Here is a 14391-nt window from a genome sequence, read left to right as displayed (position 1 = left end):
GAGAGACAGCATCCCCCTGAGGCTGGTGGCATCCTAGCGGAAAAGGCCGTAAGACCCTTCCGGGTGAGAAGGACACACAGGAGGCTGGCTGGGCCAAGCCTGGGGGCTGGGGCGGGGGAGGGGGCGTTTGGGACAGCGGATGAATGGCTCCTTTAGTACCTGAGTTGTTGCAGCGTTAAAGGAAATTCCGATCAATGAGCACAGGCCCAGTCCTGCAGCCACTGACAGTGCAACCAGCAGGACGCCAGCCAGCCCCACGGCACCCTGGGACTTGGAGCAGTCCCAGCGCAGCATGGTGAGACAGGCATAGGCGAGCTGCAAGCAGAACAAGGGGGGCACAGGACAAAAGCCGAACATTAGAATGTGTCGCGGTTCTAATGCTTCCCGCACCCATCACCCCAAATCAAAAGGCAGAACTTATCTAATCCAACAAGAGCAAAACTTTCCATCAAGGACCTCACATAAAAGGACGTGAGTCAAAGGTAGGCAAACGGGGAAAAACACTTTAACGGCCACTTTTAAACCGTTGTGAAGCCACCCTCTCTGTGTCTTGGATGCATGTGGATGCTAAGAGCAGTTCAAAAGCAGAAGCGGTCATAGAAAAGTAAAGACTGAAAAAAGCAAACCAAACCCCGGCCCCCAGAAGCCTGGAATCCGGCGTTACCATGAGTAGGTAGCCGCTGGCCACACGGACAACACTGACGTCAGAGAAGGATTTCAGGATGTCGTCCAGGGTCGTGGTGGTGAAGGAAAGCACCTTCTGAGTGGAGTTCTGGGCGACACTCTGATGAACCACCTGTGGTCACAAGAGAAGGCGAAATGCACAAACAGAATGGATGCTTCCACAAGCCTCTACAGCACAGACCTCAGGCCACACAGCCCAGCCCTTCTTTTTTTCCTGATGCATTTTTCCACGTGATTCCAGTGCAGGAAGCGAGGCTGAACTTGGGCTAACATTAAACAACCCTGTTTTAGGGCAACGGCCATGGCGAATCAGTGACAGTGGGTGCTGCTGAGGGCCGGGGTCGCTGGAGTTGGCGAGAGTTGACTCCCAGCGCTGTACTTACTCCAGGGCTGAGACTGCTCTCTGTTCTCTGTAACTTCACAATTGGCTTTCGGTCCCATCAGCTCCCCCTAATCCAAAACAACCCGTTCTTATGGCACTCCTCCCCCTGTTCATTTGCTGGCCACTTTTAAAAGGTCACATGCAGCTCAGCAGAGGTCACTGCTGGGAAACAAAGGCCAGCTCCTGTCACATGACCTGAGCAAGGGGCTTGCAGCTGTGAACAGATTCGATGCCTGGCTAATGTTTTCCAGACACCTTTGCTCACCGAGTGTTTTTTTAAACACTGCTACGTGCCTTAGCTCTGGAGTTCGCAACTGGTTACTAAACAGGCTTCAGGGCACCCCAATTAGAACCAGTCTCTTAGATAGTATTCTAGAATTTTCAATATCAAAGAAAAGGAGAAAAGTTTTCATCCCATCAAGTTTCCAGAATCACAATGTTTTGAAAGTAAAGCGAATGGAAATCACCGTTTTAAATGATGGTGACAGTGAAGGCCAGCGAGGCCGCCCCCGATTTGAAGGTGGGCTTACCTCTACATAGGTCCTCTGCCAGGCCTCCAGGATGGCTGCCGCCTTGTCCTCGTTCCAGTTGATGTGAGAGACGTACTCGTAGCCCTTGAAGTGCTCGTACATTTGCTTGGGAGTCATTAACTGGAACATGGTCTGCAGGGCGTGGGCGCTGTGGCAGAATCCAAGGGCAGGCACGTCACCAGCATTCCCAGGACACAGTTTCTCCCGCCTCAAATCCCCAGCCAGATCCCCCCCAACTCACCAGCTGCAATTCTTTTCCTTCTCCGTGAGCACATGTTTCCATTAAAATGGGACCAGGATGGTTATTTTATTTAATAGATTGATGTACCATATTAAAGGTGTAACCTTACAAACCTTTTACAGATACACCCTCAAATTAAATTAATAGGCAATTTCCTTTCACAGTTTCCATTTCGTGAAACAGGAAGGGGAGAGGAGCAGATAGCTTGAGCAGATATACCGGGCTCAGCGACGCATACTCGCTGTGCAGAAATCCCAGCCCAAGGCGTTCCCCAGGGAGAAATCTTAGACAGAACTCCTGACACTGGACTCACCAGGGTCCACGAATGCACAAAGGACAATTCTTACTGAGCTGCTGGCTCTTCGTCTTTCCCTGTAGCAGCCTGTGACACTGTGCAGCTCACATCCTGAACTCTGATCAGTGTGTCCCGGCCGACTTTACACCTGCTCCCATTCTCTACGTAACAGGCAGGGCTCCTAAACACCCTACAGTCAGTAACTATGATCTTGATGAAAACTACAAATCCATTCTTGAAAAGGTCCCCACAAGGTGCTTTTCCAAGCTGTTGCGGCCTGCTAGTATTTCTTAATATTCTATGACAACACCCAGCTAGCTGGGATAACGGTTTCAGTATTAGTACAAACATCACTTGCCGATGTCAGGAGGGAAGTGACTTTTGAGGAGAGGAGGAAGGCTAGGTGGCGTTCGTCGTCCTCAGGAGCTGGCTTACCTGATGAGCTTTCCAGTGCTGTTCTTGACTGTGCCACCCACAATCAACTCCTCCTGCCACTGCATATACTTTCTAGATAAGCCATGACATCCACCATTCAAAACAAGGGCCGTATCAAGAGGCTAAAATAAAAAGACAGCCACATAATTACGGGAATTAGTAGGCAGGTCACATGCCTTGTTAAAATCCAGTGCGTTAAGAGCCTGTGTGTTTCAGAGAGAACATTAATAGCAAGGCTAATGAGAGGCGTATGGCAAATCTTACGGCAAAATCTAGCCCTATAAACAAACTTAGTTCCACAGACAAAAGACGATCGTGGAGAATGAAATGTTAAAAATGAAAATAATAAAGGGAAGGACGAAGGGCCACAACAACGCGTCGTGCTCGCCACCCCTTCTGAGAGCGCTCACTGCTGGTAACTCACTTGGGTTGAATTTTTGTTGGGGGCTGTGGCGGGGCAGTCTGGATCGGCCGGATTGAGGCAGGGACGGTCCATGTAACCATGACCAACCTCAGCCTTATTCAGCATCTCCTCCCAGCTGTCCACCTGATAGTTTATTTTCTTTAACTCTTCTAGGAATTCCAAAGGGTCGAAGTTTGTCCACCGCAAAGGAGGTTTACCTCTGGGAAAGGAATCAGGAGACAGGGCCATGAAAGGAGCCTTCTAAACCCATCGTAAAGTCACAAGGCTGCAACCCCTGCATCCGCCTTGGAGGAGCCACCTGGCAATGCGGCACTTCTGGACTCTGGCATCAAAACAAATGCTCCTTTCCAGCATATCTGCGTGCAAACTTAGGTCAGGAAAATAATTCATGACTGAGGATGCTAAGCAGAGAGAGGACTCATACATTAATGAGGGCACTGAATCATCTTTAATCGCTGATACTGTGTATTTAATATCTACATACAAAATTAGCCAATGAGTGCATGTAGACAGAAGACAGATCCAAAATTAAAAAAAAAAAATTTTTTTTTTAAAAAAGAGGGCATCACGACATCAAATTAGCACTTGCCAGCCTAATAAATGCTTTGTAAATGTCATCAACCAAAATATTTGATCTCTGCTACCTTTAACAATCCCATACTTATGAGCTCTCTCTGACAGCCTGGCAATGGAATGGGCAGGCCCCCAGCGGCCTCTGCCATCACCACCATCACAGCCACTTCCCCCCACACTCACTTTTGAATTTGTGCTGTTGACAGACCAGAAAGGCTTTTGGCTGCCTGTTATGTGGTTCAAACCACACTGTAGCTGCTTAACCAGGCTGAAGTCATTATTCGGAATCTCCCAACCAGAAAACACAAAACCCCTTATTTCCCATCTAACACTGTACACTGAAGGTCAGGGGATGGCCACTGCAAATTGCTTTTGCAGATATGTGTAAGCCAGGACAGAAACAATAACCCAAGCTCTAACTCTTGCATAATTAACTGAAAATGTCTATGCTGATTAACAATTATTCTTTAAATGATGCGGTATATATACTATCCAACTGCTAAACTGTGAAGCATTCCCTACTGTGGCCTTCATAGATAGTGGATTTCCCCCTAAATGCCATTAGTGTGATCTTAAGAAAGGTTAGCATTTTACTTCACAGGAAGATCTCGAACTTATACTCAAAATATTTCATTCTGATGTGTACCCACTAATAAAGTCTCTCCTGAAAAAAATAAGTGTCTAAATGCCTGGTCTTCAAACCTAACTAAATGCCTAGTCTTCAAAACATTTTAAAGAGTTAAAAATCACACGTACTCTGCAATAATTTGCATTTTATTTGCATATAAATAGGTTGGTAAAAGTGAATGAAATTTAATGATGCCTACAGAACTGTTTTTTGAAAAGAGAAAAAACATTCTGCTGAAATCCCCTCTCCCCCGACTATTCACTCAAAAAATGCACATGGAATTTCAATGTTTTTTATTTCTTGTTCAAAACCGAAATGGAACCAACAGTGATAAGCAACGTCAGAAACACTGAGTCCTAGAGAAGTCACAGATATCAGAAAGAGTGATCACACACTTACAGGAGGTATGCTGTCCCAGACTGTAATTTCGCCCCTTCCCAGAAGCAGTCCAAAGGTGTAATAATCAAACAAGGGTAAAGATATTCTATTATCTGTCAAAGTTAAAAAGAAGAGGTCATGCATGAGGCTAAGGCACACTACCGGGGTGTTCCTGAGAAATTTTTGCCGACAAAAAGAAAACATACCTGATCCATGTAACCTGTTTCTGTGATAAGCTCTCCTGATTTGTAACACAAATGTTCCAATTTCCACTGCCTAATAAAAGGAAAAGCGGAGACAAAAATTTCTGAGAAATTAAGAAAATTGGTGCAAATTTGGAATGATAGAACATATAAAAAGCACTGCAATTTCGATCACTTTTAAGCGTCTGTCAAAACGAGCAGAGCTTTTGCCAAGTAGAGACCCAGCAAGCTTGCTTTAATGAATAGATAATACTCAATCGCAATTAACATGTAGGGTGTTTATGTAAATGAATGCTACCAAAGTACTTGAAAAGTCTTGTTTTCTTAAGTGTTCTCCCAATAATCTTGTTTACACCATTAATCTGCTTTTCTACATACATTAAACAACTTCAGGGCAGCCCAGTTGAATTATCACAAATTCAGAATAGGTGGGGACTAAATTAGGTTGGTACCGTATTGACACATATTCAGGTGCGGGGATGTTTTATTGGCAGATCATGTCCTTAATAGGTAGTGTTCAGAATGAACTCTCCTGCTCTTAACCATTAATATTATAAACAACATTTGTCAGGCGGGTCAAATTCTAACTTCACAGTCTCTTCTATTCCTATCTTACAGAAATGAGAAAAAAATAGACAGATCAAGAATTAATTTGGGGCCGGGTGCAGCGGTCACGCCTGTAATCTCAGCACTTTGGGAGGTGGCAGTGGGAGGACAGCACGAAGCCAGGAGTTTGAAACCAGCCTGGGCAACAAAGTGAGACCCTATCTCTACTAAAAATAAATACGTAAATAAATATCTTTAAAGAGTAGCTGGACGCAGTGGTGCACGCCTGTTGTCCCAGCTACTCGGGAGGCTGAGACTGGAAAATCACTTAAGCCTGGAAGGTTGAGGCAGTGAGCTGTGATTGTGCCACTGCACTCTAGCCTAGGCGACAGTGACCCTGTCTCTACAAAAAAAAAAAATAATAATAATAATAATAATTGCCTGGTGTGGCTCCACACGTATGCAGTCCCAGCTACTTGGGAGGCAGCAGCAGGGATCACTTGAGCCCAGGAGTTTGAGGCTGCAGTAAGCTATGCTTGCACCGCTGCACTCCAGCCTAGATGAGTAAGGCCCCAGCTGTCTCTCACACACACATACAAAAAAGGAATTAATCTGGAGTTTTGTCTCTAGAAGAGTGTTACATAAGTCCATAGCTTTCCAAGTGCGTTAGGGAGATCAGACTCACAAAAAAAGAAAGAAAGAAAGAAGGAAAGACATTTGGAAGGGGTAGGGATAAAAAAGTCTAAGGGATGGATAAAAAACCAAAATCAAAGTCAAACCCTCCCTCCCAGTTGCTCTGTTATTGGCCTCCTAAGGGAGACCTGCCTTCACCCAAGGAGCTTGCTGTGTCCTCTCCCCTGTGCCTCCCTATCTGCCTCTCAGTGCCCTGCTGAAATGTCTCTGAGAGACAGTGACATTTCTCCTCAACTCTAGAGCCCTGGCTGGCCAGATCTTCTGCCTGGCGCGGCTGTCACGGGGACCGCCCACGTTTGATTGGTTCGTATCTGTCTGTACTCATGTCTTTCCTCTCTGAGAGCAGTGCCTCAGTTACTGTATGAACTTGGACAAATGCTCTTATTAGTCTAACTTCCAGTTTTCTCACCTAAAACATGGGACGGGTTGAACTCCATGTTATTAAAGTCCATTCCAAATGCATAAGTTACTCTGAATTCCATCTCAGCCTAAGAACAGTGTCCTTTAATTGCACAGACCCTCACATCTTCTCCTGAAGGGTGTCGGTGACAAACACTAAGAATGTATTGGCCATGCTTGCAGCGGCCCTAGGACACGGCCCTAAGACACCCATTTCCAGGCTCACCATAGGGATGTCACTTGCAAATTCTGCAAAACTTGCACTGGGCAATTGCTTCCCTGCAGTGCTTGGTACAGACCAGCAGGGCAAGTCTGCCTGGCAGAAACGCGATTTTCCATTTTCTAAGGCACTCGCTGCATTCATATATCTGATCTTGTTCTGCGAGCCACGGAGGATATGAGCACACATGACCGTAAGCCCAGGTTACAAACGAGCCAACAAGAGTGTGCCAAAGATATGTGACTCGCCCCTGGCTGGGCTTGTTCCTAGAATCCTGTCAAGCTGGAATGTCAGCAGAGGTTAGAGCAGGGACAAGTAAAAACCTTATTTTTATTCTCTTCTTCGGTTCTCCCTGGCTGCTGAATACGCCTACACTGTTACTTTCTCACCTCTTCCGGGAAAAATAAACTGTCCGAGGGAAGGCCTCGGTGAAGAGGTGCTGAAACCCTAGCGGAGGGGATGGGGTTGGGGGACGTCAACTAAGAGGTCCTCTGGAAATGGGCTGTAGTGACGCCAACCTCAACAGCAATCGACAAACTGAATGCCCGCTCTGTTCTCAATGCTGGGGCGAAAACAGACGAGGGGTGGCCCCTGCCCTGTAGCAAGTGACAGTCTAGACACATAAGAAAAAGGACAGAGTTTTGAACTCTTCCTAATCCTTTACTCACAGCATTGTGAAATGAGCACCATGATGCTAAAAGATGACTTTCTAAAAAGGTGACAGCAGGCCAGGTGCAGCGGCTCACACGTGTGAGCCCAGCACTTCGGGAGGCTGAGGTTGGCGGGTCACTTGAGGTCAGAAGTTTGAAACCATCCTGGTCAACATGGTGAAATACCATCTCTACCAAAAATACAAAATTAGCCTGGCATGGTGGTGTGCACCTGTAATCCCAGCTACTGGGGAGGCTGAGGCACAAGAATCGCATGAACCCAGGAGATGGAGGTTGCAGTGAGCAGAGATCACACCACTGCACTTCAGCCTGGGCAACAGAGTGAGATTCTGTCTCAAAAAAAAATCAATAAAAAGGTATCAGCAACAATTCCCACAGTGGCTCAGCTCCCAACAGGCTGTGTGACACACAAAAAACAATGAGTACAAAGTCACAGGCAGCAGCTCTTCTCTTTCACACTGTTTGTAAGCTGACTAAGGGCAATTCAAAACGTCACCACTCCAAAAATCCCTTAAGCAATGAAACATAGGCTGGGTATATAGTCCCCAAGTGGCTCAGGGTCCTCCTCATTTGGGGACACTGCCAAGATTCCAACAATACCATTACAAAGTAATGCATTTGCTTTGTTACCAAACTTGAGAAACAAATCAAGATTAAAAAAAAAATCCTTTCATTGTAAAACTATTTGAACTAATACTCCAGGTGCATTTTCAGGGCAACTCCATCTACTAAAATAACAAGCCCTAAACCAGCAGCCACCTCCCACCACCTTACCTGCTGCTCGTTAGTAGGTGGACGAGGTGGGCCTTACCTGTTGTACATGTAAACGTGGACGCGGCTGGCCTGGAGGGCCGAGTCCAGGTGTTGTAAGAGCGCTTCTGTGGTCAGGACGTTAGCATCTTCCTCTTTAGGGGTCTGTATCATGAGTTGAGGATTAAACATAGCCTCTTCTCCAATCTTCTGGCGAGTATAATTTAATTCACGACTTACTCGTCCTCCAACTGACAAACATGTACAGGTTTAATCAGAATAGCAAAATTACCGCAAACTCATGTTTTATCTGTTATCTCACTACCTGCCACAGGATATGTAACAAACGAACTCCGGTCATGAGACTGGCTGATGTGTGAGAAGTAACATTCACTGGCAACGTTAACTTTACCAATAGTCAACATAAAAAATACTCACTAAGCCCGTTAATGGCTGGCCCGCTTGTCACAGACGCAAACCTAATTCTAACTAATACACTATGTGCAGAGAGCGGGGAGCAGAACGGAAAACCTGAGACACCTTTTCCTTGCAGACCGGACCAAATAACCCTGTTACAATTCCTTTCACTTGAATAAACAATGTGCCCTTGCAGTACATTTCAAGATAAATGGCTTCAATATACACTATTCTCCTATGTCATCTGGCAAAGGTAATGAGGAATATGTTTCTCCTCCATGGGAAAAGAAACAGGAAAGGTGACAAGTGTGTGTTCAGCACAAAACTTGCCAGGAGAAGACAAATAAAGTGATTCAAGTCGGATGCACATGGGGAAATCCTGCTTGAGAGGAAGAAAATCTATCAGCCACAGTCATCAGGGGCAGTCCCTGGAATCTGGATCCAGAAAACACAGGTGCCAGGTTCTGAGTCAGCTGGGGGCGAGCACCCTGTGTGCTGGAAGTGACCCAGGCGATCCTGAACCTGCTGCCCAGGCTCATACGAAGCCGGCCTTCCAGCAAACTGGCCAGCACGGGACATGCCCAAAGCCAGTGCAGGCACAGGTGACCAAAGAAAACCATCAACGCTGTGACTGCCAACTGCCTTTTCCTCTCCTTTCCATATCCTTAGGCACAAGGTTATGTTCAATTACAGTTCTGGGCCAAGCCAAGCTCTGAATGCTGCACCTGGGCCAGGAAGTGCCTCAGGTCTTAACAGTTACAGACCCAGGAACCTGGAGCTCCCCTACCCAACACTTCAGGGCAAAGGAAGCGGTCTGAACTGTTCCTGAAGTAACTGATAAGCTGCATGTTTACTGAAAAGCGGGCCTGCAGCTACAGTTTAGAAAGAACTCAGTGATCATAGCTTTCCCACGAGGAGGAATCCTTTCTCTTCAAGTTTAGTATTCAAGGACATAAACATTTGGTTTGGACAAGTAAATAGGGACTGGGAACAGCGGGTTGTTTAGTTCTCTTGGCATATTTTATAAACAAGGGGGCAGGCTAAAAAGCAAATAATGCCCTCATTAGGAAAACCAGTACAAATTCACCGCCTGGCAGGACCCTCTGTGCCGGTCCACATGGATGCCAGGGCCAGGAGCTCGGTGAGGTGAGGTTTAACATACTGCGTGTGGGGTCGGGGAAGGAGGGAGGAACGTATCAGCTGGTTAACAAAAAGGAGTAAGACTTCTGTGTGCAGAAAATTTTAAAAAATGCCAGAGGAATTGCCGAGGGCCTTGCAATCAATGTGAAGTGAAGAAAAAAAAAAAAAAACCACAGGAAAATACCAGGAAACAGCTTGCACAGAGAAGCATTAACCTACTGCTGCTGGCCTCTTCTGCAGGCCCCGGGGAAGCTGCCTGAAGGCAGGGGCTTGCTCGCTCTAGCAGAAACCACAGTATTCAACACCACACAGACTTCCAACCAATTAACTGAATTTGACCCAGCCCACATCCTCCAGCAGTGCAGAAGCTGTATGAGGTTAAAAAGCCAATTATTGGCCCAGAGGTCACAGCTGCAGAGCTGCCCATCAAGGAGCTCAATGCGGCCTTTGCTCACCCCCTTCTTTTTTCCTGGTGATATCACATCTAACGCCATAACCTAGAAATCATTTCCATTTTTACCTGCCTCCTCAAACATCAGCATGTGCATGGTTTTTCAAGTGTGGCAGAGATTGGTGAGAACATAATTAAGTCTAGTGTCATTCACCATGTGAACCGGTAGACTTCTCGGGTATAACTGTGTCATAAAGTGCATGATACTCATATACTCTGACATCAGTATTCACCCAAGGCACTCTGGAACAAGCTGCCAGAAACAGAAAATCCACTTTTACAGACTCACCTGCCATCTGCTACCCTAGCACATGCCTATCCTAAATCACTGCTGAATGACAGCTGAAAGCTGTTCATTACCTTGCTGTCTTCCTTATCGTCCCTAAGTGTGAAGCTTTGAGCTCAGGAAGTTCCACAGAACCCATTCCAGATGACTGAGATGAAGGTCATGGTGTCAGAGAAATAGGTTTCTCCCTTCTTCCAATTTTCTTTATTTAAAGACAAGGTCTTGACCTGTCACCCAGGCTGCAGTGCAGCCTCCACCTCCTGGGATTAAGCGATCCTCCTGCCTCAACCCCCCAAGCAGCTGCAGCTGCAACTACAGCACATGCCCAGCTAATTTTTAACTTTTTTTTTTTAGAGCCAGGGGCCTCACTAAGTTTCCCAAGCTGGTCTCAAACTCCTGGGCTCAAGTAATCCTCCTGCCTTGGCCTCCCAATTCTGGCATTCCAGGCATGACTCTTTTCCATTTTCAGGATCAAAGTCCTAATACATTTTTAAATAAGCTAATGTTCATGAGCTAGTGCAGAAGAAAATAACTAATAATTCCAGTATCTGTTATGCAGAAGCCATTTTTGCTGTGTGGTGGTCTATGGCTAATATTTACCTGCTTTGCTTTGAGTTTATTTCTATTTCTTAATTTTTCTACGATGAATGGGTATAATAAAAAACTTCTATGGTTGGACATGGTGGCTTACAACTGTAATCCCAGCACTTTGGGAGACCAAGGTGGGGGGATCACTTAAGACCAGGATTCAAGACCAGCCTGGGCAACATAGCAAGACCCCATCTCTACAAATAAAAAGTTAAAAAAAAAAATAGCTGGGAGTGGTGGAGGCTGCCTTTAGTTCTAGCTACTTCAGAGGCTGAAGTGGGTGGATGGCTTGAGCCCAGGAGTTGGGGGTGCAGTGCACTGTGATTGTGTCACTGCACTCCAGCCTGGGCAACAGAGTGAGACCCCACTGCAAAATAAAACAAAACCAAAACCAGAAAAACAAAACCTTCTATGTGACCAAAAAAACCCCAAAACCAAAAAACAAACAGTTATGAGAACTACTTGGTAGAGATATGAATTAAAAATAAGCTCAAATAAAAAAGAGAAAACAAAAAAAAACAAGCTCAATGCAAAAAAATAATATGCATCTCTGTTCTCACTCATATGTGAGAGCTAAAAAAAAATCTGATGGAGATAGAGAGTAGAATGAGGGTTATCAGAGGCTGGAAGAGTAAGAGGGAAATGGAGAGAGGTTGGTTAATGGGTACCAACATACAGTTAAGTAGAAAGAATACATTCTAGTGGCCCATAGCATAGTAGGGAGACTACAGTTAAAGACAATAGACTGTATATTTCAAAATAGCTAGAAGAGAAGATTTAGAATGCTCTCAACACAAAAGAATGATCGATGTGTTTGAGGTGATGGACATCCCAATTACCCTTATCTGATATTACACATCACATGATTATGTCAAAACATCACAGGCACACCATAAATATATAAAGTATTATGTATCAGTAATGGTAGTAAGCTACAAATAATAATAATATGCAGCTTCATCATATCCTGCAGTCCTCTTATATCAACAATAAAATAACAACCCTTCTGAACAGGACTCAAGAAAAATCATTATCTCAGAATCCTGAGACACAAAATAACCTTTTATACTTGGGTGGTGCTTTCCATTTGCAAAGCCCTTTTAACCCATACTCTTTATGTCTTTGGAAATATTTTGATCACGGCAGCTCCTCCATCAAGCTGGGGCCAGCTGTACTGGACGGGCGGTGAGAATGGGGACCAGAAGACCCCAGCACCGCCACTAGTGGCAGAGAGACCTGGGACAAGTCCCTGACACAGCTGAGCCTCAGCCACCTCTTCTGGTTGCTGAGAATAACAGGGATGACAAATTCTCTGATGAACCTCACAGGACTGTGTGAGCCTTAGCTGACAGTGTGTGTGAAATTTCTCAGGCCCTTACCCAAGAGCTGAGCAAGTGTCTGTTCACCCATGCGTTTGTCACAAAGCATTGTTCCATGGCCCTGACACTACAGGGAAGAACCCACAGCTGCTGAGTTTGGGTGGCTCGCCCAAGGTTACCCACCTTATTAATAAGAGGCAGAACTGACCCTTTAACCACAAGTCCAACTGCCCTGCGAGCCTCATGGCTTCTGAGCACCAGCTGAGAACCTGAGTACAGCAGGAGGAGGTAGCCTAGGAGTACGCAGTTCCATACAGCACACTCTACAGGTTGAGCATCCCTCATCTGAAAGTCTCAAATGCTCCGAAGCCAATAAGCTGCTATAAGTGGAAAATTCCACACCTGACCTCATGTATCAGTCACAGTCAAAACGGGCTCACAACCATGAAGATGATATTGTCACCATGGCAGACAAAGCACCTATAGTGGACTTGGTGAAAATGTGTGATGGGCTCATTGAAAACTAGAGCAGTATGCATCCACAACCAGACAGGAAATCATGTCAGTTCATAAAATCAAAGAGAGGAGTCTAAGACAGAAGCTGTTGTTAATGAGGCAGATGATGCTGGAGGAAACATTCTGAAACGCCATCTAGAGATGCCACCTCACCCCTACAGGACCCACTTCCTGACCCTTCAACTGCTTCTGATGTTTCTTCTCACTTTAAAAAAAAAACAAAAACAACCATGGTGTACAGTCACCTCTCCGTGGAAACGCAGCACTGTAGGTGGGGACCGGAAGCTGCTGTCCTTTGGCCACTGATGCAGGTATCTGATGATGCTACCGTGCTGCTTTGACTCCCTGAACACGGTATTTTTTTCACTGCATTGATGGAAGGTCGTATTTTTTTTTACTGGTAAGTACGTACGTGTGAGTCAGTTTAGGAAAATGATTGCTGATTGGTAGCCTATAAATTCAGAGGAAAGATGAGACTCCACACAAGCAGATTGTCCACATGTCTGGCTAAGACAGTGACATCTTTGCTTTCAGATAGTTCAATGTACGCTAACACTGTTTCAGGCACAAAATTATTTTAAAATATCGTATAAAATTCCCTTCAGGCTGGGTGCATAACGCGTAGTTGAAACATAAACAAATTTCATGTTTAGACTTGGGTCCCATCCGCAAGTTATCTCACTATGTACATGTGTGAATATCCTTCCCCCCTTAAAAAAAAAAATCCAAAATCCCCAACACTCTGGCCCCAAACATTTTATATAAGGGATAGTTGACCTGTATCACACTCACAGATAGAATTTTAGAATGCATGAAACATGACAATAATCCGTATTTTTATTTAAAGTACAACCACGTTGCCTCAAAGATTTTTCTCAGCCACTGAGGAGATGCAGTTTTTTTCAATGGGGCTCCCCGGGCTCCAGTGGACAGGCCTTATTTTCCTTCTGGTCCCCAGAGGGGCCCTGTTTTAGAGGGGGCAGATGAAGGCACACAGAGAACAGCAGCCCTAAGCCTCTTTACCTGCCAATTCCGCCATCTTATTCTCCAGAAATCCAACGCTCAAATCATTTCTTTGAAAGGCAAAAGAAGCATCACTTCTGCAAATAAGTTTTTGATCAAACTCTGCTGATCCTCTCATCCCCAAATCCACCCAGGCTTAACTTTCCAAAGTGAAGAAGGGCTAGCACAGGTGGGATACCAGCTAACCCAGAGGCCCATACTTGTAGGCCAATATGATTCCAATCCATTGTAGACAAGAGATGTTTCCCTCATCACGCTTCCCTGCTGTGCCCCCTCCTCAGCACAGCCTTCTGCACAGAGCTTAAGAAACGTCTGTGGCATTCACACAAAAACCTTTTAGCAAAAGCTTATTGTGATCCACATAAAGATGATCTGAGGGACCAACCGAAGTTATTTCCCACAAAATTCAAGTCCTGCCCACGCACCTCCATATGCGAGGGACGCGGAGGGGCACCAGGGCCACGACACACCAAGTGTGCTGAATGAATAAATGAATGCGCGGTCTCAATACAGAGCCTTGGGAACAGGCAGTCATCTGTATAAGTTATTAATTCCCCCCAAAGCCTCAAAAAGTCAATCAGTCAAAACAAATGACCCTT

The 14391-nt window shown here is 45.5% G+C and overlaps 1 protein-coding gene across 1 annotated transcript in view; it reads right to left on the bottom strand.

Annotated features, from left to right (window-relative positions):
* Positions 1 to 14391, bottom strand: part of PTCH1 (patched 1) — a 62082-nt gene that overhangs the window by 32788 nt on the left and 14903 nt on the right. The window contains exons 3-10 of the mRNA XM_010348764.3: positions 8114 to 8303; positions 4777 to 4846; positions 4592 to 4683; positions 2992 to 3190; positions 2568 to 2689; positions 1597 to 1744; positions 665 to 796; positions 160 to 315 (exon numbers count right to left, since the gene is read on the bottom strand). Of these exons, the coding sequence (XP_010347066.2) occupies positions 160 to 315; positions 665 to 796; positions 1597 to 1744; positions 2568 to 2689; positions 2992 to 3190; positions 4592 to 4683; positions 4777 to 4846; positions 8114 to 8303 (1109 nt within the window). The remainder of the gene's footprint in view (positions 1 to 159; positions 316 to 664; positions 797 to 1596; positions 1745 to 2567; positions 2690 to 2991; positions 3191 to 4591; positions 4684 to 4776; positions 4847 to 8113; positions 8304 to 14391) is intronic.

This window comes from Saimiri boliviensis, chromosome 2 (genome assembly GCF_048565385.1).
Source record: "Saimiri boliviensis isolate mSaiBol1 chromosome 2, mSaiBol1.pri, whole genome shotgun sequence".
Classification (NCBI taxonomy): Eukaryota; Metazoa; Chordata; class Mammalia; order Primates; family Cebidae; genus Saimiri; species Saimiri boliviensis.
The sequence above is the reverse complement of the archived record's forward strand: the minus strand, read 5'-3'. Positions and strand labels throughout refer to the sequence as shown.